A 24,380-nucleotide genomic window follows, 5' to 3' on the forward strand; every position below is an offset into this window, starting at 1 on the left:
GCTTGTTTTCATACCCCGTCTGGCATGTTTTTATCAACGACAGTTGCAACACTGGATGGTAGGCCAATAATCAGAACCTCTCATTTTACAGTTAATTCAGATTAGTGAACGTTTTTGAATTATTGAACTTCGAGGGTACGATTATTCTTCAAATGCAGGCGAAAATCGTGATCGCAACAATATCTTATGGTACACGTCCCGATCGCTAGTGAGTTGTGGCACACCGATTGGAAAGCTTTGCTATAATTAATTGTGTATCTTATCCATGGCCCCCACATCCTGAAGCGGCCCCCCAGGTCGGAATATTTTGTGGCCCCCTTAAATATCGCTCAGGTTAAAGGCAGTGTGACAATTAAAGGAATTTAATGTATTTTTTAATACATCTATCTATTTGTTTTATGGAGTTCTCGACACACACACACAATACAAAACAATCAGAAATTGCATTGCACAACCTCATATTTAAAAACATTAATATCTCTGAAGAAAAATAGTCCGCAGCAATTTTGGAATGTGCGTTGAACTCATTTATCTTGTCGAACTGCCACGCTATGCCCCCTTTGAGCCCGGGCCCCCAAACTAGGGCCCTATCAGCCCTCCCCTTGTGGGGGCCATGATCTTACCTGCGATCTACACAAACATGGACACATCAAATCCGAAATATTTATTATTTTACGATCAATAAACTAAAAATCGCGATAAACAAAATTATATCCTTATTCAATTCTGATATTTATTAACATTAATATTATTATCAGATATAGCAGATATAGCACATAAATATCTAAATCTAACAAAATTACGTACCTACCTATATGTAATTTCAGACAACACGCTATGACCTAGAAATTCCAAAATTTGCCAAAACTATAGGTCGGTATCTACGTAAAAAATGTTTAAAAATTTATTGACACACCTACTGAAACCGATAAATTAAAACGTCAATTATATTTTACTTATTGCTTAAATTGGATTTATCGGCTAACAAATAGATATATTCTTCAAGTTTGAAAATACAATACGATGGAAAAAGACACTAAATTTAAAGTCCGAATGAAACACAAATAGTTAAGTATGTCGTTTAAAATAATACTGAATAAATTGTGGATTTATCGGTTTTGACAATATATGCGTATTTGTACAAAATCTACATCCAATTTACCAAGTAAATTATAATTCGACCAGAAACAAAATTTAAAAAAAAAATTTCTCACATGCAAAAATATTGTGTACCTAATTATTGTACTAATTCGGGTGATACTGTTTGCCAACTGTGATTCAAAAAAATATGCCACAGAGGTTACTATTTGTTAACACCCATTGCCGGCTTATTATACATGATAACTTCGCTAGGGGGGCTCAGGCCTCGACGTACCTCAAACCATGGCCCCCACACCCTGAAGCGGGCTTTCAGGCTAGGTTCTTTAGCGCCCCCCCTACCTATCGCTATGGTTAAAGGCAGTGTGACGCTCTACAGTGGTGTTAAAATTAAGGGTATTCAGTGTATTATTAGCGATTTTTGTATTTTTCATGCATCATCTTGAATTGTGGAGTTGTCGAACAATAATCAAATATTATATCGCACCGTCACGTAATTATTTAAAAATAATTAATGGTCAAGAGTTAAAGTAGCACCACCGCAGGTGAATTTTTATACTATTAGAACAAATTTGTGGTTCGAGCCCTTGTGGGGGCCATGCTCCAAGCCATCACTGCCTATGATGAGGATGACTTATTAATTCCGTATTACTCTCAACTTAGATTTATTTACTAGAATCAATATTGGTAAATAATTATGTTACTATGTTTCTTTTACTTTTAACATATAAATAATATTAATTTAGAGATTTGCCGCCTTCTTAAAACGTGCCGCTCTTCGGCACTACTAATTATTTGCCTACCCCTGTGGGTCGGCACTGTGTGTTGTGCCTCGTTTCCGATGCGGTCTGCCAATTGCACCATATTTTTATTTTGGTGGAACACTTCCTAGATATTAGCCCAATTACATTCCCGGTCCCTCAAATTTTATCGCAGTAGCGAAATAATACTTATTTCCCAATTAAATATCGGCACGGCCGAAACGGCGCGTGTTTCTGCGCGCCCTCCTCGCCCACTCCCCCCCTGCATGGCCTTGCCTATTGACGGTATAAATACAATGTACAATTTGACGAATCATTCATTGCACGCTTCCAATACCACTAAATAATAACACCGAGTAATACAACAAACACCTGGTGGGAATTGTTTTGTTTTCAATAGTCACACGCGCCATAGCTTGTTTGCTCGTTTGCGATTTGCAGCGTTTATCAATTATCACATCACAGCCTTAAGATGATCTCCACGAAGACTGGGGCCGCCTTCATCACATACTGTAGTATCGTAGCGATATGCCTACTTGCGGCCGTACACGCCGATGAAAACGACGAATGTAAGTACCTTCTTACACAATTAATTACTAATAACAATAACAAACGTGATATTTTGCGAAATAATAATTGTTTGTACAATAAACCCATTTAAAATAATTATTGTAGTTTGACATATTTTTTTTTTAAATCGTGTGCTGTGAAAATGTATTTATGGTATTAGTTGCAATGTACCTATTTATAAACGTATGAAGCCAGTTCTAATCATTATTAAATTATGGGATTACGTAGTTTTAATTTCATGTAGTGTTTTAATTACAACCTTTAAAATAATACAATTCATCAAATAACACGTCCTTCAAGTATAGTAGGTATATATTAGTTAATATATCTACTTTTTTATGACACTAAATAACACAATCGTTTACGTCATTTTATTATACATAATAATGAAAGAAAATACCTATGCAAATGCATTATTTTATTACACAATACAGATAGTAATGTATATATTATATTTTATTTAATTGTTTGCCGCCAAGAATAGTTCCTGACAGTCGTCTGATACCATTGAAGTTGGTTTTGAACTCTTGAGAAAAAATCTACTTGTTTGTTCTAAATATTGTGACAATACTGATTTTTTTTTTAAATATTGTTTTGGTTATTTAGCATAACAATAATACTATTGTAAAAGCGATTAGTTACATTATGATTATTTATACTGAACCCAAGAATGACTTAAGGACGTGTTATATATAGCTAACTATAATATATTATAATTATTATGTAACCACTATCCACATTGCCATAATCATAAATCTGCGAATGTGTAGGTGTATAAATACTGTACCTATACCTTTTTGGCGCGCAAAAATATTACTTACTAAATATTATTAATATTTACATTGTATTTGTGTAATAATTATAATTACTAATCCATTAATTGTTTAACTAATTAATATGTAACAATATCGAGAACTAATTTACTCTGTTTATAGATACACTTGCATAAATTATTGACCTTTGATATTTTCTACAATGGGCACCGGCAAAAATACAAGGTTATTTTAAGTCACATCGCCTTGATATTATAACTTTATTAGTATTTACGTTTTATATGGAAAATTACTATACATTTACTACATGTAGGTTATTTTAATCTAAATAATAAAATTAATTCAGCGGGACATACCCAATTCGTTCTCATTCGTTATGGTCAAATCCAATATAGATTACATCGAATTAATATTTTTTTTCATTAGTGGTGTACTCAATAGAATCATGCAAACTGGTTGTTAAAATTTTCAACAGTTTTCGAACCTGTCGTTAGCAGCTAGCTACTATTAATGCATACAATTTACCAAACCAAAATATTCACCACACTAAACTATCGGATTCCAAGGTTGAGGGAGATGATTTTATAATTACAACTGCTCAATATAAATTGACTTATAAATTATTATCCAGAAGATAATCTTGTCGCGTATTATGTGTATGTATTACGGGTTCAATTAAAAGTTATAAAAAGTACTGCACTATTTATCCCAAGCAAAAATATTGATGGGAATCGTCTAATCTAAATGTATTATGAAAGTTTCGAAAGGCGATTAGTTTCGTATTGTATATTCATTTAGAGAGATTTACAAGTGTTCTCTTAAGGACAGACACATTGAGATTTAAAATAAACGCATTAGGTACAACCCTATAACATAGTTTTCTTTTTTTGTTTACAATTAATGATGACAACGCAAACAATATTAACGTTTTTAATAGTGGCGTTGGAACTAGAGCAGTGGCAAGCGGCTGACATCACTTCTCGTAAAAAATATGTTACAAAATCTCTTCGATCCACATCAAATTGTAGAGTCAATCTTGATGAAAATCGGTGTGTGTACATATGTACGCGCGTCAGAAGCTATACTTCTTTGGCGTAACAAAACAAAATAAGCCGCTACCTGAGTCTATTAATATTACAGTGGATTGGGTTTATGAAAAGGTACGCGATTCACCTGTGTCTCATATAGCACATGATAGTTGTAATTTAATTATTGTATTGGACCAAAACTCATCTTTGCCATACAGCGGTTATAATCGATTCAGAAGTGATAACTTCAATAATAGTTACCAATTCTACCATACAAAAATCGCTATTAAATATTGTTATATTAAAAGTTCATAATATGAAACCATTTATTTTCTTGATTCTTGTTCAAAACCGCTCCGTTATCGAATTCATGTTTTAAATATAATTTTTATGAAGCATTTTAATAAGTTGTTCAGTCAAAAAAAAGCGCTGCGAGTTAAATGCAATACCTACATGAAATATTACCCAAATTCATTAGTTAGCACCCTCGGTCGACGGTATTAATTTTCTAAATGGTATAATATGAAACACTGATAAGTTTTCTGTGCCTCTAGCCCCATAATAGTGAACAGCTTGCAAATACTTCAATTCAGAATACCGTATACCAAACTAATTAGATAGAATTATATACCTAGTAGACAGGATAATATCGTGGAAACGAGGGTTTGTAATCCCGGAATCCTGCTTGATAATAATATGTAGATTTTTCAATCCCGGGATTGAAAATTTTTGTACCAAAAATAAGATAAGTGTAAAAAACTTATGTATTATGTAATCATATAATTAATTATAAATCCATCTTCTAATTGTGTATGGAAATAAAATTCCCAATTCGATACGGTTAACAATTTAAAAAAATACCTAGTAGGTATTATTAATTTTTTATTTGCTGTATTATAATAATGTGGATACCTATTGTCGGAGTTTTTTTTACGAATTACCTAGTCCATACTTTTATGTCCGGAAACTTGTATGCATGCAGTTAGCCGTATTACACTTCACCGTGAAATGTTGTATCGGAAATATATTATGGCCGTATATTAAAGACCGTCCAACCTCTTTGGGTCGTATAGTACTGACATAAAATTCATGTCTACACAAAACACGGTTCTTGACGGCTTACACTACAGGAAGCCATCAACAAACAAATTTTGAAAATAGCCGATTTACTGGATTATTTTTTAGGTTAGGTTAGGTTTTCATTCTTGAATTCATGAATTTTGCCTAAATCAGCTATGAAAATTGAATTAATGTTCATATTGAATCTAATAAAATTGGAGAGCGTCTAGCATACGATCATCTCTTTCAGATAAGAAAGCTCACGGCGAACTGTGCCACGGTGAAATGTTTTACGTACGATTTACATATAACCCCATACTTTAGGTCTGAACACACATTATTTAAATGCACATATTGTTGTGTATTTCACAGACCCGTGATTCGAACCCAAGACTCTTTAGGTAATTTTTTTAGAAAAATATAAGTAGGTACATAACGTTATACATATTTTTATTATAGTAAATAGTTGCATATATACATAAGAAAGAATATGGGGCAAATTGATGTTTTTACACCGTAATTCTGGTATAGGAATCAGGAATACTGATCCTTAAATCCCGAGTTTATAACATTTGTCTGGGATAACAATCCCTATTGGACACCTACTATTTTGGCAGCTGCAATGTGGGGACGATAAAATAATATCGATTAGTTTGTTGCTTAAATGTTATCATCATCGTTGTATTGAAATGTAATTATCACATATAGTATATACAATACGCAGTGGCGGATCAGAGGGGGGCGATCACCCTTACAATAGCCCCCCAGTATATTTGTTTAATGATCCTACCTAATATGTACGTAGGTAGGTATGTACGTACAATCACACAGGGAACACAGAATTAATGGGAAATGAAATAAGTAACGGGTGTTTAGTAACAGACAACCGATCTCGAGTGTTGAAGAATATGGGATAAACTTAAATACGTGTCAAGAATACGTCATTATGCACTGCCGCTTATTCAATATTAATATATTTGAAAGTTGCAACACATATTGCATATAATTTGTTTCATTTTCGTAGGACATTCACACATTCAAAACTTTGCTTCAAAATGTAGTGTATTGAGGTAATTATAGTCAATCTGAATTATATTTAATAATCTATTCTGTGCAATCACCCATCTACTCTAATTAGATCTAATCTAAGTAGATAGGCACTATTATCAAAGTAATCGTGACATTTCAATTTTACCTACTTTACCTCAACAAAACATAGGTAGATAGATAAATCCACATACTTACATAATAAAATAATATATGGAGTTATTTTGCATGAAATATTAAATGGAACAAAAAAGCAATTAGGTAGAGATTCAAGCATTCGGTAATAACATCATTATTTGTGGTTAAAACTACCCAAATGGTTAACCGTTTACCAATGAGTAAATCGCCAAAATTGTGGTAAATAATCCCCTATTTATAATTATATCATAAATATGTAAGTATAATTTGAGGCACTAATACTATACAGCCTTTTCTTCTTCGTGTAGGAGTGAATCCAGTGCTCGAAATGGACCGGAACGCACCGGAGATTCGATCTAAATGCCATCTATTTTCTAGTAAATTATATATCCTCTATGACTTATACACGACTATATATATACATATATAAATATAATGTGGTCGACGCGTCACAGCACTAGTGCATAGTGTGAAATGACAGCGAAATTGTATCTATCCACGTATTATAGGCGAGTAAAAAAAGATCCACATTTAATCAAATCGGATTAAAAATGGAATGCCAATATTTGGCAGACTTGTGAATGGATGATAAATAGCTTAGACAGATTAGACTTAATGAGCTTAGACAGCTTATTGATAATTTATGTTTTAAATCTTTTAATTGTCTAACAAAACTTACAATTCTTAAAAAAAGTTATAAAATGTGAATTCCCATATTATCTCATAAAAAGGATATCAATTTATACACATTTTTATTTTTTAGAAGAATGAATATTTTATTAAAATAAATACGAAATAAGACTATGAATTATTCAAAAATATTTTTGCTACATAAGAGAAAGTAATAATTTTACAATAACCATATCCCCAAAATTATTGCTCGTGGAAAAAATAATTTGATCACCTGAGCGATAGATAAATCACATACCAAAAAAATTTAACACACTTATTTTTATAAAATATAAATAGGTAAGTACATAAAATTAGATACATATGTATGTAAATATTTTCAGAAAATTATTTAGCGTTCCGGATCGAAATTTTTTCAATTTCGAGCTCTGTTTCTGCTTTAAACTGTTCTTAGCATTAAATAATAGGTATTTTATGAACAAAATGTGATTTGAAATTATAATGCAGTGATTCCCAACTGGGTCTGCTGAACCATGAGGCTACGCATGAATTTGGAACCCTAAAAGACAGGACGTATCTTGAAACCTTTTTGGTAATATGATAAAAGTAGAGCTTGTGTATGCTTAAATATACTATTATGTAGTTTGTATTGAACTAGAGCAAATTCTACTTGGGAAGTGAATTTTTGTAACAGCTATATGAAGGGACAAACATTATATTAACAACACTGTTACAATATTATATTTTGTAATACGTAGTTAGGCAAAATTGTAGTTACCTACTAACTATTATTAACTACCCCTCCCCTACAAACAAGCAGTAACATTCCGTGCTGGTAGGCAGGTACTTAGTGTGTTACCAGTAGCGAAGGGTGGAGGTAGGCTGTTAACATCCGCCATACAAAGTGCACATTAAACTTTGTTAGACATACTAGCTAACTAATATTTTTTATTGATTGTGGTTTGGTATGGGCAAGGTTTAATTGATTTTTAAAAACTAACCAACACCATCTGTAAATTGTAGTCTTAGTTTGTCTAATTATTGTAGTATTTATTAATTAAGACAGTTGAAACTGTAAATTATCAAAACATTGTCTCAAATTGCAAGCTACGTATTTTTCCGCTAGGTGCCTCTGTTAGGTAAAGACATCGCCTTAAGAATACATATTACAGATATTGTTGGTTCATTTAAAAAAAATATATTAAGCCCCGCCTAAACCAAACTATAATAGATAAAAATATTATTCTATCTATAATAGGTATATTCAAAGTTATGTATGATTTATTTAAATTGCATAATTTTAGATACTTTATAGATAGACGAGTATTTTTTGACTATTGTCTATTATGACTTGGTTTTCGCAGGGTTTAATTGAATTTTAAGAACTCACCAACACCATCTGTAAAGTGTACTCTTATTTCAATGAAAACAAAAACGTATAGGTAACTGACATAGTTTAGTGTGCACTATTTATGGCGGATCTTAACAGCCTACCTCCACCCTTCGCCACTGTGTGTTACTTAGGGTAATAAATTCTAAGGGGGAGGCAGATTTAAAAGGCATACGGATAACACAATTTGTAGTTTATCACGATCAACATTGTGTCATCTAAGTAAGGGTGGGTTCCTCGAGATTAAAAAAAAGTCTCAAGGGTGCCTTAGAAGGAGAAAAAAATTGCGTAGTAGGTACTCCAAAACATTTTTAATTTATTCTTAATTAAAACGAAGTTGGTGATTAATGTGCAAGGAAGTATAACTTCTAAAATTGCGAATAAGATTATTTTTGCTCGTATTAAAGTCAATATTCATTAAACTCTTGCAATCATATTATTAATTTGTATATTTATAATTATATATATCAACCATTGATTCACACGATGTATCATGCTCTGGCGTAATAAAGAACCCTAGTTTTATCAAAAATTTGCAAAATAATATTATTGTTATCGAATTTGTAATCCGATATCCGATGTCATGGGCACGCGCTTTTTGTTTGATTGTGCAAACATAACATCATAATGAATTGTTTCGTTGTAAAAATATACAGTACCTACCCACCTACGTCATGAGTGTCATGACAATCCATAAATTTGTAGGTTTACACGAAAATATGAATTAATTAATCATGTCATCATAATAATTATTATTACATTGTTATCAACCTAAATGCGACAGGCGGATAAACCGCCTCGCTATTGACCTATATATTATTGTCTGTCTCCCCAACTGGTGACATGCTAGCCACTTTTAATGACGCGTCCTTATTTAATGCTGCAATTAAAAATTGGAGGAAATTTCGATAAAACTAACGAGGCAATTGAAAACGTTACATTCAGAGTCAGATTCGAAACCCTTTTATGGCCAGGGACATGAAAAATTACAGTTAATTTGACGTATAGTAACTGTATTAATTTTGTGTTTGAAAATATTAGATAACTTTAAAACCACAAATATATTATATTATATATATATTAATAATAATAAATAAAATAATAATATATAATAAGTACAATATGTTTTCATACAATTGAACATTGTTTAATTGTTCCCAATTAGACAAGCACAATTTTCCATTTTTATTTATAATAATTATAGCCTAGGTCAATCAAGTTAAGTTTAAATTTCATTTTAGAAACAATGACCAAATCAGTTAACTATATATTATGTAGTTATATTATTGAGGTGACGAATAATTGTTATTGCTACATAGTCAGCGTATCAACAGTGATGTGATGAGTGTGATTCTGATATCATTTCACTGATGTGATAAGAGCACTATCGAAACAAACGAAAACCAAACTCTTACTTACCTGTCATGGTTTTGTTGTATGAAACGACTAACACCAAAGTAATGAAAATATTTGATATTTGTTGAAATCACAGAATAGATTATTAATAAATATAATTAATGTGAAGCCAGTCGCCATTTATATTATTCTAAATCAATTCTACATTAATTCCACATTAATAATATTATCGTAATTAAATTCAAAATGCGGTCCCATAGACTAACTTAGGCAATTATCTATGAATATAGGTACTATCGCAGAAATGTTCTAATTAATTAAGGCTATACCTCAGTAGATCAGATCGTGGCTGGGCGATGCGCGGATTGCAGGTCGCGGGTACAAATGACGCATGCCGAAAGAAATATAATTTGTTAAGTATATAAATCCAACATGCGTCCATTTAATGTTTTGTTTATTGTTCTATTAGTAACAATAATAATATATTCATTGACATGTTTTCTTTTTAAAGTAAATGGGTAACGTTTTTAGTCATCTATACACGATTTAAGAATTAATACCCCCGTCGCCATCACGAAACAAATTGACGTATTCACACCTCGACGTTCGGTCTCGGAGGGCCAGCGAGGCCCATATTTCTTCGCGCCTATAGTTGAAAATTATTTGCCGTTTCACTGAAGTATCGCCTTAAGAAACAAGAGTAGGTACCTATGTAGTTAGCTAAAGCGTCTGACGGAAATTCCAATACAATTTGCCGTTTCACTGAAGTATCACCTTAATATGCTTACACAACATTTCAAACTCCTAAACCTATAAATAAATGCGTTATCGTTGTTCACACAAAACACCAAACTGCATATGCCAAATTTCCATTATCGGAACATCTCCGCTCTTTACATGAATTGTCTTTATATATAAAAGGGAAGCTAAAATAGTATATTAGTGCGGCTTATTTGTAAAAAAAAATCCAAGTATATTTTTGGAATCGTTAAATTCCGCTCGATAGTTAAATTATTATGTTTTTTCTCCTTCTTCCTGAACAATTTGCCCAAATGGAGTTAGCCGGTTTGCAGATTAAGCAGTCGGTTAATTTTTTTTTTTTTTTTAAATAAAATTGTGTAGGTATAACTTGAAATCGTTTTTATTTATATCAAATATAATTTTGGTATGGTCACACTCACAACACAATATTGAAACTCATAAGGTTCGTATCATTCAACCTGAATTGAAGAAATCAAATGGCACCGTTGGATTTGTCGGATTTGGGACCGTTTGGTAGAATGTCCACGGAAACGAAACAGATCGCCATTAGTCTATGGATCGTCCGAATTGGTTTGACGTTTCATGTCAAACCATTTCTGATGGTCCGAGAACGGTTTGATTTTCAATGATACACTGAACCCGTCAAATCTCAAACCATTTCCAGTGTATTTTTAATCATACAATTTGTACGTATATTTTCTATGGTTTAGTTTGATTTGTTTGATTCAGGTTGAATGATACGAACCTATAAAATCATGGGCGTTTTATGTTTGAATTCAGCCCTGTTGAAATTTTTCCGAGATTTATCCTTTGACATCATTTTCATACGTTTAGGCTGCATCTCAAGATTTTTCAACATATTTGCTACGTACCTACCTTCTTCTTTATTTTGATTTTTTTATAATTCATTTTGAAAAACTTTGCAAAAAAACATAAAATTTTGCTGTAAGTATATAATTATTTATAGTTCACTTGCTTACTTGCGCATTGGCTAAGTAGGTATAAGTATTATTATTAAGTTGTTATATTGATGTATTTATTATGCGCTATGTTCGTTAGGATGTACTTTCCTTTCGCTGATTTTGGCACGGCGTTTTCTTGCGAATCGATTATCATTAAAATTATATTTTCACTTTGTCCTTGCTTGCTGGACACGTTCAGGTATTTAATTACTTGCTATTCATAAACACATAATACAATAATATAATCTATAGCAGGCATGTCCAACTTCAAGTATGCTGTGATCCACGTAACTATACAGCCCAGTATCAAAACTGGCAGAAACACATCACATTCTCGCACTGCCATTCTTCAACATAAACAAACGCATAATATTATTTGACTTAGAACACTGAAGCGTTGCGAATTAAACAAAACTTGTACTTACATAAAAAAGTACAGTTCAAAACCAGTCATAAAGTTATACCAAAATCTGAAAAATAATATCACAAAATGTGTTTATCAAAAATTAAATGTGCAATATTGCGGAGCGCAGAACCAAATTTATATTATTTAATGTTCATTCAAGAATGATATTTTATTAAAATCATTTGTCATAGTTTTCATATGCCAATATTCTTGGAGGTATTTTAATAATTTAAATTAAAAATAGTTGGAGTATGTAGGTATATGATTTTTATTTTATTTTTCCTCATAAACCCGTTAGGTCCAGTGCTTTCACCATCATACAAATGCCTACTAAATTTCCCATTTGTCGTGAAAGTGATGTTATGGTTTTTTTCGGCACTCATTGAAGTCATCGTCAAACTATTCTCATACTGTAGAGTCTACTGCGTGACGGTAGTGGAAATAATGCCTCAGTTTAAAACGCGGAGATTCACATATTCTCTTACTCTCGCTCCTGCGGCAGCCGAGAGTGATGCAATACACATCAAGTCACGCGAGCATACTCGTGGTTAATTTGAACACGACCCACTTAACGCATTCGCTGCTGAATAGATAATGAGATTTTAATTGCCCCCTTTAAAATGCACGTTAATTACATCGATCGGCCGCCTGGTCATTACGCGCCGTGTGCGTCTTCCGCGTTCAAAGTATTAAGTTAGTTAAGAACATTAAAATAGGAAATGTTAATGCTTCCCCATATGATGCGTTGGACATACCTGATCTCTAGCTATGTTCAAAATTATTGGAAGTCAACTGACTGATTAATATGGACCGGTAGTCACTGTTAGGCATCGCAGGTGCGGTATAATTGCTTTTAGTGTGTTTCCTAACTAATATAAAATGCCTATTTATCCAATGTGGCGAAGGGTCATATGTTACTTAGCTACCACAAAAGGGGAACACGATCGGTGCTCCATAATATGGATTTATTTAAAAATACAAAAAATTGCTAAAAACACATGGAATATCCTTAATTTTGGGGAGCCTACTGTAGAATAGTGTAAGTAGAACATCACACTACCCTTAACCTTAGGGATAGGTTGGAGGCCCGCTTCAGGATGTGTGCCTGGATGCTATATTAACGGATTGTTGTTTTTACAAGAATTGTACAAAAACAACATGTGAATTTGCACGACATTATAAGTCGACGCAGTACCTAGTCGCTCGGTCATTATGGGTGTAATTATTTAAAAAAATGTTTCTAAGATCTAAATACATTTGATTATAATGCTCCTTTTATGTTTAGGAACGTATCCAGATTTTTTAATATTATTTACTGAGAGTACTCGATGGAATTTGATTTAAATTCTAAATTATGTTACTTGTTTACAATTGAATATGAATCGTTTTTAGCGACCATTGATTCGCCTTTCGACATCTTCAGGCTTTGTGCATATAGGTACAACTGATATTATATTATATGACTGTTAGTTGTGTAATATTCACCGAATTTAGATAGGTATACATGTTGCCGAAACGCGAAACCCGGGTTGCTAAAAGCGATTTATAAGAAGTAGTATATTATACTAGTGAGTAGTGACTAGTTCCTATTTATTTACTGTCAAACTTACACCATTTGCTTCAAAGTAAATACTAAGAGCGCGATGCAGAACCATACTTACTTACATACGCGCTTTCGACGACCTAAGTTCAGTGAGAAAAACATATATTATAATATTCTTATTAGATTGCCTAAGTGGAAGAGAGAAAGAACATGTGACGTGTTTTCTTTGTTAGAACGGCTTCTTAACCTAGACAACTCTGCATTACGCTCTAAGCACTGTATTTGTTTTCAGTTTACGGTTAAGTAATAAATAGTCTGTCTCCGTTTACTGTCAAACATGATGCTTTTTGTCTAGTGTTTGATGATTTTTTTTTTTTAACTACTTGCATTAACTTTATTCTGAAACTGACTTGTCCCCACATTTAGCCGAATTCTCTAATTGTTAGTCAGTTGATTTCCCGAGAGTCACATAAATACACACAACTACATACATAGAGTGCTTAAATTTATACAAAATAAATAAATAATAATACGAATCTCTCACTTTCTCTTTCTTAAATGATATGGAACTACTAATATGACTATTAACATTCCCAATAATAATAAATATTATCGACTACCAGAAACATGATCATTATATATTTTCATTAACTGTTTTCCAGATGCCGAGATAGATTCGATTTACAATGAAAATGAATGCATTCACCAAGGCGGACTTTGTGTCATCGAAAAGGATTGCCCGGAGACTTTTCTCACTGCGGTCAAAGGTCTTTGTCCAGAACAACGGTCTAAAGGGGTCGAATGCTGTTACGGACGTAAGTATTAAAAATCTAATATTAATTTTTAAACATTTCTCATCCCACAACTAATATTGAAAAAAATAAATAAGATATGTCATTATATTCCATCGGCATATTTCCATACAATCCATGTACCTACGTGCATGGTCCCCACAAGAGGAGGGCTAACATGGCTTTAGCCTGGGGGCCCGGCGTGGTGGGTCGATAAGTGAGATAAACACACATCAAATGGGGATTTTTGATTATTGTGTGTCGATATTCGACAACTCCATAGTTAAAGTGAATTTATTCAACAATACAAAAAAGACGCCAAAATACACCGAATAGGTACCCTTAATTTTACCCGAAACAACATTTAGAAAACGATTCTGTGTAAAACATCCTACTAACTGCCTTTAACCCTAGCGATAGATAGGGGGGGGGGGGGGGGGCAAAGATCCTGGCCTGGGGGCCCGCTTCCAAATGTGGAGGGCATGCCTACGTTTATATAACAATACACACTATAGTTATATAATATTAGCATAATATTATAGCAGAACTCGAAATGGAGAATTTTACGAACCGGAGCGCTCGGTAATTTTATGAAAATATTAACATAATAATTATCTAATTTTATGTGTTTTATAAAAAAATAAGTGTGTGATTTTTTGTTATATTATGGCCATTCTAGCTCAAATGGAAAAATATTTTTTTCTATGAGACAGAACGATAATGTTGTCGATTTTACGACCCGGAACGGCGCTCCGGTGGGTTCCGGTCCATTTCAAGCCCTGTAATTATAGTAACCCGCAGAATGTGATATAATATATCCGGCTTAACTCAAAAAAATCGGATTAAACTGAACATGTTCAGTGGAGTGGAGTCGGTCTATCTGTCCGTTTGTTAGGTTATAACTTATAACTCAAAATATACGACGAATAATATTGATGAAACTTTCACAGAGTATAGACTAGGTACGTTGTTGGTACCAACTTGATAGTACAGTAGAAGTCATCAGCAATCGCTTGTTTTAAACATGTTTGTTTTTGTAGAAACTGATGTCTAATAGTACGTCCGAGTTAATCACCTATTTTCAAAGCAATTAGTGTTTTTATAATAGTACCTATTATAGTTACGATCATTGATATTTATTATTGGGCCATGATATACATCATGATAATATGTTATATTATAACTCAATTTGTTAAAAAAAACGGACGTATGTTTTGCCGTCTTACAACGAAATAATACCTACTCCATTCACCTAAATATGCTGATGTTTTTCATTCCTTCGACGTGGTCTCATTGTGTGCGCGCTTACTCTTCGGGGAAAGTTCAAGGTTCAAACCCTCAAACGAGACCCTGAACATAGCGCAACACAAACATAATTTCATATAATATGTCTGGAAATGGTAAATTAAAACTACACGGATTTAATGAATGTTTGTTATGATGCAGTGGTCAATTAATTGATAGGAACTGTCCCATACTTGACCATTGATCCGGTTTTAGAGCGAGGACACACCACGGAGAACTTTAGTGTCAGTTTAATATTGCATAATAAAACATTGTCAATTTTAATAGATGTAACCTTCATCCGAGAAAAGCGGCCATTTTAATTGACTCTATAAAATGTTGATGACAATATATTGACCGATATGATGGCATATATTGTTCTCATATCTACGAAATGCGTAGGTAGATATTGTTATATTATTATTTTACAAGGAAATTGAATAGCATAACATTATTAAAACGATACCTACCTACGTAACTAATATGGAGTTTGTTCACGAAATCAAACGCGCCAAGTCGCTGGTGTAATGACTATGGTCCACAACGTAACACAACCTACCATACGGAAAACACACGATTGATATTATATTCCACTGTATTTATGGGCTCAGTATTAAGGCAGTTGAGGCATGGTCTAAAAAGATCGTGGCTAGGCGATGCGCGGATTGCGGGTCGCGGGTGCAAATGACGCATGCCGAACGAAAAATGATTTGATTAATAAATCCAACATGCGTCAACTTAATGTACTGTTTATTGTTCTATTAGTAACAATAATAGTATATTCATTGACATGTTTTCTTTTTAAAGTAAATGGATAACGTTTTTAGTAATCTTTACACGATTTAAGAATTAATACCCCCGTCGCTATCACGAAACAAATTGACGTATTCATACTTCGACGTTCGGTCTCCGAGTGTCTATAGTTGAAAATTATTTGCCGTTTCACTGAAGTATCGCCTTAAGAAACAAGAGTAGGTACCTATGTAGTTAGCTAAAGCGTCTGACGGAAATTCCAATACAATCGAAGTATCTATGATTGATTCCTAATCACATTGGGAAAGAATCGACCTAAATAAAATTATTAAAATTACGATATCGTCACCCAGTTCTGATTAAAATTAATTGTAATAGCGATTTGGGGGCGTCCATACGTGACGTCACGCTCTAAAACATTTTTGTCTATTTTTTAACGTTTAGGGGGGTGTAATAAACGTGACGTAATAAAGACATGAGGGTTAAGGATTATGTGACAAAATGTGACGATGGTGGGGGTTAAAAATAGCGAAAATCGTTTGACATCACATGTGGATATATTCTAAATTGAATAATCTTGAAGAATGAATCTGTATACAATTCCGAATTGCAAAGACCAGCGGCGATCACCTTCTTTGATGCATATGACGCGACCGACTCGTTAGAAAATTCAAAAAGGGACCTCTAAGCAGTTTAAACCAGTCATAAAATCATAAAATTACCTATACCTAAATCTATAAAAGATGCGTAGTTCTCATAAATCGATGTTTTTATTTTATTAATATTATCGATTTAGATTTCACAAGAACAAACGATCAACTATCATTCAACAATGTTTAAAAAAATGATTTCATGTGAGAATAGACCAATGGCGAAGGGTGGAAGTAGGCTCTTAAGATCCGACATAAATAGTGCACACTAAGCATTGTCAGTCAAACATATTTCTTTTTATTGACCTAAGACTACAATGTGTAAATGGTGTTTGTTAGTTTTTAAAATTCAATTAAACTTTGCCTAATTCAAGCCATAGTAGATAAAGTTCAAAAAATATTCGTCTATCTATAAAATATTTAAAATTATGCCATTAAGCATACATAATTTTAGATATTTTTATCAATTATGGTTTGGTTAAGGCAGGGTTTAATGAATTTCAAAAAAATAACCGACACCATCTGCAATATGTTCTTATTCTTAATTCAACCAAAACATTAAAGTACGACTGAAAAGGTGTGCACTATTTTTGACGGATCACCATAGAATACCTAAACTATTGTGGTTTGTGTTAGGCAGGGTTTAATTGAGTTTTAAAAATTAACCATTACCATCTGCAAATTATATTCTTATTTCAATGAAAACAAATAAGTATGACTGACAAAGTTTAGTGTTCACTTTTAATGTCGAATTTAAACAGCCTACCTCCACCCATCGCCACTACAGTAGACAGACCATGTGACACTAAGTGACAGCAAATTAATGCAGGAATTGCGAATATTGATAGATAATAGATTTCATGGATGCGAAATTGTTTATATTTTATAGTAGGGGGCCTCAAAATCAGTCATTGCGTCGGGTCTCTACGTCACTAACCGAAACTTGATAAAACACACAAGGCAATGAATGCTTACATACTGAGGAGAGATCAAAACTACACACTTTCTTTTATTGTGATTTGTAATGGGCAATTCAAAAAAGTAATTTTTCACATAGGTACTACCTACATATTGTATGAAACGGGGTGAAGACATATTTTACAACGTTTTTCTTAGCTCGTATTCTTATTTGAGGGGTGGTTCTTTGTCCGATACAACTCTTGCGATCGATTTTTAACTAACTTCCCGACTAGCTAGACATTTGAAACTTTTAGAATATATCAGAACACGATGCCAATGCATTTTTTAATACTTAGCCATCTTTAAGTAGAATTGAATTCATTTTCAGTTAATTCTGTTTTGTATGAAAAGTTATTTCGACACCATTATTGGTTGCTAGGGGTCTGGGGTCCTAGCAACTAAATTATTAATATATACGTGCGTTACTATGGAAATCAATATGACATGTTAATAATAAATAAGCTAGTCAAGTCAAGTTTATATGATTCAACAGAAATTTTAAAAACGCTGTACCTATATAAAAAGTTCTTTTTATCTTGAAATTATTATTATTTATTTTCGGCCATCATAGACAAATACACTAAAAATATTAAATTAACAAACACACCATCTACTGAGAATTAGAGCATTTCCACGAAATCCAAAATTCGGTGGTTTTATGTGTGTGAAGGTCAGTTGCGCTGACAGGTTTGGAAGCACCCTTATGACATTTTTGCCTCTGTGTTCAACCGCAATAACAATAAGTATTCCAATACAACGATGGTAATGTCAGGAGTAATGAAGATATTTTCTTGGATAAAGACCTTGTGTAAAGACTTGGATAATAATTAATAATTGTATTATGTAGTATATACTATTTACCTATTTATAATATTAATTTTCTATGGTTATATCAGTTTCAGTGAAGGAGCAGCGATGTACCAAGCGAGGAGGAAACTGTATGCCTGCTGAAGAGTGCAAATTCGGCCCCAAAGCTCTCGAGGCCAAAGATTGTCTGCCTTCAGAAATATGCTGCATCCTGATATCTTAGATACCAAACCCTAATATTATTTAAACCATATTATATCAGACTCTGAAACAGTGAAAAATATAATAAAAAGATGTTAATTTGTATTTTTAATATTTTAATAATTTATACTTAATTTACTTTTACAATGATAATAATTAAAGTTTAGTACCTACCTACTTATTTGGAGATTTATTTTATTTATTTCGTCACTCACAGCTTTAATGATCCCATTGCGATGTCCTTAACTGTTGTATTAGGATGCACTATACATAAACACTTAGTCATATTTTTATAGCACGCCACCTACCGAAACAAATGTTCTATTTCTCGTTCACCATGAGAACATCAGCTATAAATAATAAAATAGTGAATTAACACTATAGGTTCTTTCAAATAATAACAAGAGTTATATGGCCTGACAAATGTAAAAGAACACTTGTCCCAAAAAAAATCTATCCAGAATTCAGGTCGAGACCAATCATGCCAAACCTTCTTTGTTTCACACAACATACCTACTACATTTTACAAAAAGATTGAGTTTTAACATTTTATTTCTCAACTGTTCTTGAAAAAAAAATGTCACCCATGCTTATAATGTTGCTCGAGAATACCGTACTAATGTTATTGGTTTATTGGTATTTTAGCTGAGATACCAGTGCAGGCATACCGCGCTGACTGGCTTCTACATTTATTATAGTGGAAGGGTCGACAGGTAAGCGGTGGGTAGAATGCAGCCTAAAACAGTGTTGTAATAATTTATTAGCAATGATGATATTCAAAAATGATTCAATTGGCAATTTCCCGAGAAAAAATGTTCAGTCTCACTTTTTCATACAGTCAGTGGTTATCTATGAAATACATGAGGTGACTTTTGCAGTCAAGATGTGGATTTTTACAACGAGTGTAAAAAAATTCTGGCAACATAATTAATTATTGACGTAAGTATAATAAGTACACTCCATGAATTTTAAGAAGTTTAGAAAGAAGAAAATTCTGACTCAACACTTGGAGACTGGTTCGAGAGCTCAGCACATTATTTCTGTTCAAAGTAGCGGCAGACAGGGAAAAAATTGGATCTATCCAATCTCTTAAACTTTTCTTATTAATTAGAGATAATCTTTCCAAAATATAAAATATTTTACTTAACCTATTTTCAAAGATTATATTCTTCCTATAGATTTAGTAAATAGATATAGTAAATAAATTTAAAAATTTTAGACAACGCTTAGTGGCGTCGATTCTCAAAAATCAAAAGCAGAGTTTTTTTATCAGTGATGCCACCTTTCACACTTAGACGGTAGTACATGTAGTATAAATAATATGCACATTGAACAATCAGCATTTGGCTCTCAACACTAAGTTGGTTGAATGCATATCCCGACGCCATGCCCGTATGGCTGCAAAGCTAAAGAGTGACATGGTTGAAGACTGTGGAATTAGAGTCATCATATATGGAGTTCTTGCTGATGTCAAAAATATCAGAAATCGATTTTTTAAAGAATTGGGAACAATAATTTTTCATCTGCATTTGGTATCTGCATGAAAAAGGATTCAACCACAATTACTAAATTGGTGCATAGTGCCAATTCGTGTTCATGCAGTGACGTCCCGTGGGCGTAGGCAGATTGAGCATCGCCTAGGGGCGGCAGTTACTCGAAGAGCGGCAAATCGAGATATTGATTTTTTTGTTATATATTATATTAAAATAGCTACCTAAACTTAGTAAGTATGTAATAACGAAAATATTTTTGCAATAAAAAATCAGGTCACTGGTTGGAAACAAAATGTATTATCTAATTTATTAACATAAAATGTTTAACAAGATTGTTAGAAGTATGCTGTTAAGATGCGACATAAATAGCGCGCACTATATTTTTTGTCAGTCATCCTTATTTGTTTTCATTGAACGAAAAATACAGTCCGCAGATGGTGCTATTAGTTTTTAAAATTCAATTAACCCCTGTTATATCAAAGCATAATAGTTCAGGTATGCTATGTGCCTCCCGATAAAAATAGTGCACACATTTACAGTCGTACCTAACTTATTTGTTTTCGTTGAATTAAATTATTTATCCCTGCCTAAACCAAACCATAATCGATAAAAAATATTCTTCTATCTACATATATTAAATCTATGCTTATATCTATAAAATATCTAAAATTGGTTTAATATTTTATAGATAAATGAATATTTTTTAATATTATATCGCTTAGATTAGGTAGGAATTGAATTTTAAAAACTAACAAATTGCAGTCAGTTCAATGAAAACTAATATGTTTGACTGACAATGTTTAGTATCTATACATTTAGTATACCCGATATGCACAACCTACCTCCACCTTTCGTCACTGTCTAACTCTAATAGTTGCATTTTCACCGCTTAAAAATACTATATGACATAAAAAAGAAAGTCGAACGTTTAATACGAGCATTAGCAAAATGATTATTCATAGGCGTCCGAAAAAAGATGTAACTATGTGGTTAAAAAAGTTGAAGTAACAAAAATGATAAGAATAATAGTAAAAATTATCTATAAGTACTTACCTAGTAATCATTTTATTACGTGTCAAAAACTCCGAGGATTGGTCGATATAATGTTCTGTCTGATGATACTTTCGCACATGTAATCTTTTTCGTTCGCCCACTTTTAACGTCAATAATATATCTACCTACGTCTGTGCTGCCATGGAATACAATTTATGAATGTCATATATTTTTATTTTAGTGATTTTTTATGTAATTACCTACCTAAAATATTAAAACAATATAATAAAAACAATATAATAATGGCTTTGGAAATTTTTTTGTTATTTTATGTAGGTACCTACAACATTAAAACTGCAATCTTGATATGAATGTTTGATTCGTGTCGGTTTACAGGAAGCCAGCGGCAAACAATTTTTGAAAATAGCCGATATAATGGATTATTAATTGTTAGTTTAGGTTAGGTTTTCATTCTTGAATTCATGAATTTTGCCAACATTGGCTATGAAAATTGGCGCGGTTTACCGCCTGGCTTCCTGTAAACCGACTTATACCCACATTTATTAGATATCGGAGTCATTAACGGATGATAAAAAATACTGTATAAAAAATGGGGCGGCATTTTGTATAAGGACGTCACTGTGTTCAGGTTTTTGGTAAACTAATGGATTTACGTTTCGGTGTTTTTGCGACCCGACTTCGCCTTTCGGCATCTTCAGGCAATGTGCACATTTACCAATGGTAAATGCACATTGACCGTTTGCAAACGATGATATTGCTAAGGTGTCGATATTTTTTCCTGGAAGATATATCTTGTAAAAAGACATGAACAATATTGTTTCTATGTAGGAACTTGCAACTCTATGATTCTAGTTCACAGCTCTAAGGTAATTTAAATATATCAACTAATAATTACAAGATAAAAAGAACTTTTTATATACCACGTTTTTAAATTTTCTGTTGAATCATATAAACTTGACAATTCTATGTATTAATAAATACTTTTTTTGTACATGATAGAAATAGGTACTTAATAAATATTATAAAATACCGAAATGTCATTTTGAATAAGCAAGCATTTTGCTTTGTTTGCTTGCTATTATTTTCATTACAAACAACGCTACAATTTTTCTATAATAACCAATTCAACAATACTAAAATCGCTATCAAATGTTGTAGTTCAAGAAGTTCATACTATGTTTCCTTCTTGATATAGGAAGATCAAACTATTCACAAATTCAAGTTACACAATATGTGTAAAAGTGAATTGATAACTTACCTTTATCAATGGTTTTTAATCATAATGTTAATTTATATAAATCGCATAATTATTGATTCCAGTAGGCTGTCCGATCCGACATAAATAGTGCACACTAAATTTTGTCAATCATACTTATTTGTTTTCATTGAACTAATAACACAAACTGCAGATAGTGTAGGTTAGTTTTTAAAATTCAATTAAACCAGCATATTTTAACCCAATATCTAATATATAAAAATCAATATTTGTTTGTGTTTGTGTTGCTGCCATTGATATACTACTAGATGAGCAGTTCCCATACAAGTGTCATTTTAAAAATGTACCACAAAAGATATAACAAATATCGTCTTATAATATTTCCTTGTAGGTATAATGCGTTAAGACAGTTAACATGGATTCCCGAATTTCACCCGTATTGCCCTGGCTGTAAAACTAAATTTGCGTTCTTGGAATAGTGAACCTAAGGGTATTGCAACGCAAAACAGACAGAGCAAGTCGTCATGCGCTGACTATTAGTTAGAGTAAGATGCAAGCTAGACCGGGCTTACTCAGTAAGTTTTAACAAAGGCCGACTCGCTGAAAATCGGGCGTCATTTTAAGAAGCATATGATTCATCCAGTAGTATATCAATGGTTGCTGCCATACCGTTCATCCGATTGCGATAAAACTTTGTCAACTTATTGCTTGCACTAGCGCGAAGAGTATAGGCTATATCTTATACATAAAAATGAATGTCTGTCTGTCTGTCCCGTATGCATTCCTATACCATTCATTCGATTGCGATGAAATTTTGGTAAGTGGTTGTATGCACACCCGGGAAGGTTTCTGAATTAGAAAAATCATCATCTTCTTCTTCTTCTTCATTCTATTTTTTTATTCGTCTGGTTCCTATACCATTCATCCAATTGCGACGAAACTTTCGTCAATTATTGTACGCACACCCGCAAAGGTTTCTAAATTAGAAAAACACCTTCTTCTTCTTCATTATATCTTCTTTTATTCGTATGGTTCCTATACCATTCACCCGATTGCGATGAAACCTTCGTCAGTTGTTGTGCGCACGCCCGCAAAGGTTTCTGAATTAGTACAACCATATTCTTATGCGTTCCTATACCATTCATCCGATTGCAATAAAATTTTGATCAAGTGTTGTGTTCACGCCCGCAAAGGTTTCTGAATTGATACAACCATTGTCTTCTTCTTTTTCTTCTATTCGTATGCGTTCTTATACCATTCATCCGATTGCGATGAAATTTTGATCAGTTGTTGTGCGCACGCCTGCAAAGTTTTCTGAATTAGTACAACATCTTCTTCTATTTGTATGCGTTCCTATACCATTAATCCGATTGCAATGAAACTTTGGTGATTTATCGTGCGGATGCCCACGAAGATTTCTGAATTAGAAAATCATCATCTTCTTCTATTCATATGCGTTCCTATACCATTCATCCGATTGCGATGAAACTTTTGTCAGTTGTAGTGCGCACACCTACGAAGGTTTCTAAATTAGTATTATATAACATATAAAGTTTGTTTGTTCCATCCAATTTCGATTTTTTTTACTACATATTAATAACGTTTTCATATTTTGGATTCGATTTTAATTTAGTGTTCTTTTGTTTGACCTTTACTCCTATTAGAATTATTTTCATATTGCCAATTGT

At 32.8% G+C, this 24,380-nt stretch overlaps 1 protein-coding gene across 1 annotated transcript; it reads left to right on the top strand.

The window, feature by feature from the left end:
* Window positions 1–2,156: 2,156 nt before the first annotated feature.
* Window positions 2,157–19,138, top strand: LOC147079833 (U-scoloptoxin(19)-Sm1a). Its single transcript, XM_085946748.1, has 3 exons — window positions 2,157–2,428; window positions 14,186–14,338; window positions 18,858–19,138. The coding sequence occupies exons 1-3, from the start codon at window positions 2,332–2,334 to the stop codon at window positions 18,989–18,991; spliced, it is 384 nt and encodes a 127-aa protein (XP_085802874.1). The 5' UTR covers window positions 2,157–2,331; the 3' UTR covers window positions 18,992–19,138.
* Window positions 19,139–24,380: the final 5,242 nt, after the last annotated feature.

Source organism: Rhyacophila brunnea, unplaced genomic scaffold (genome assembly GCF_057557595.1).
Source record: "Rhyacophila brunnea isolate RB1 unplaced genomic scaffold, BYU_Rbru_1.0 scaffold_1, whole genome shotgun sequence".
NCBI classification, from domain to species: Eukaryota; Metazoa; Arthropoda; class Insecta; order Trichoptera; family Rhyacophilidae; genus Rhyacophila; species Rhyacophila brunnea.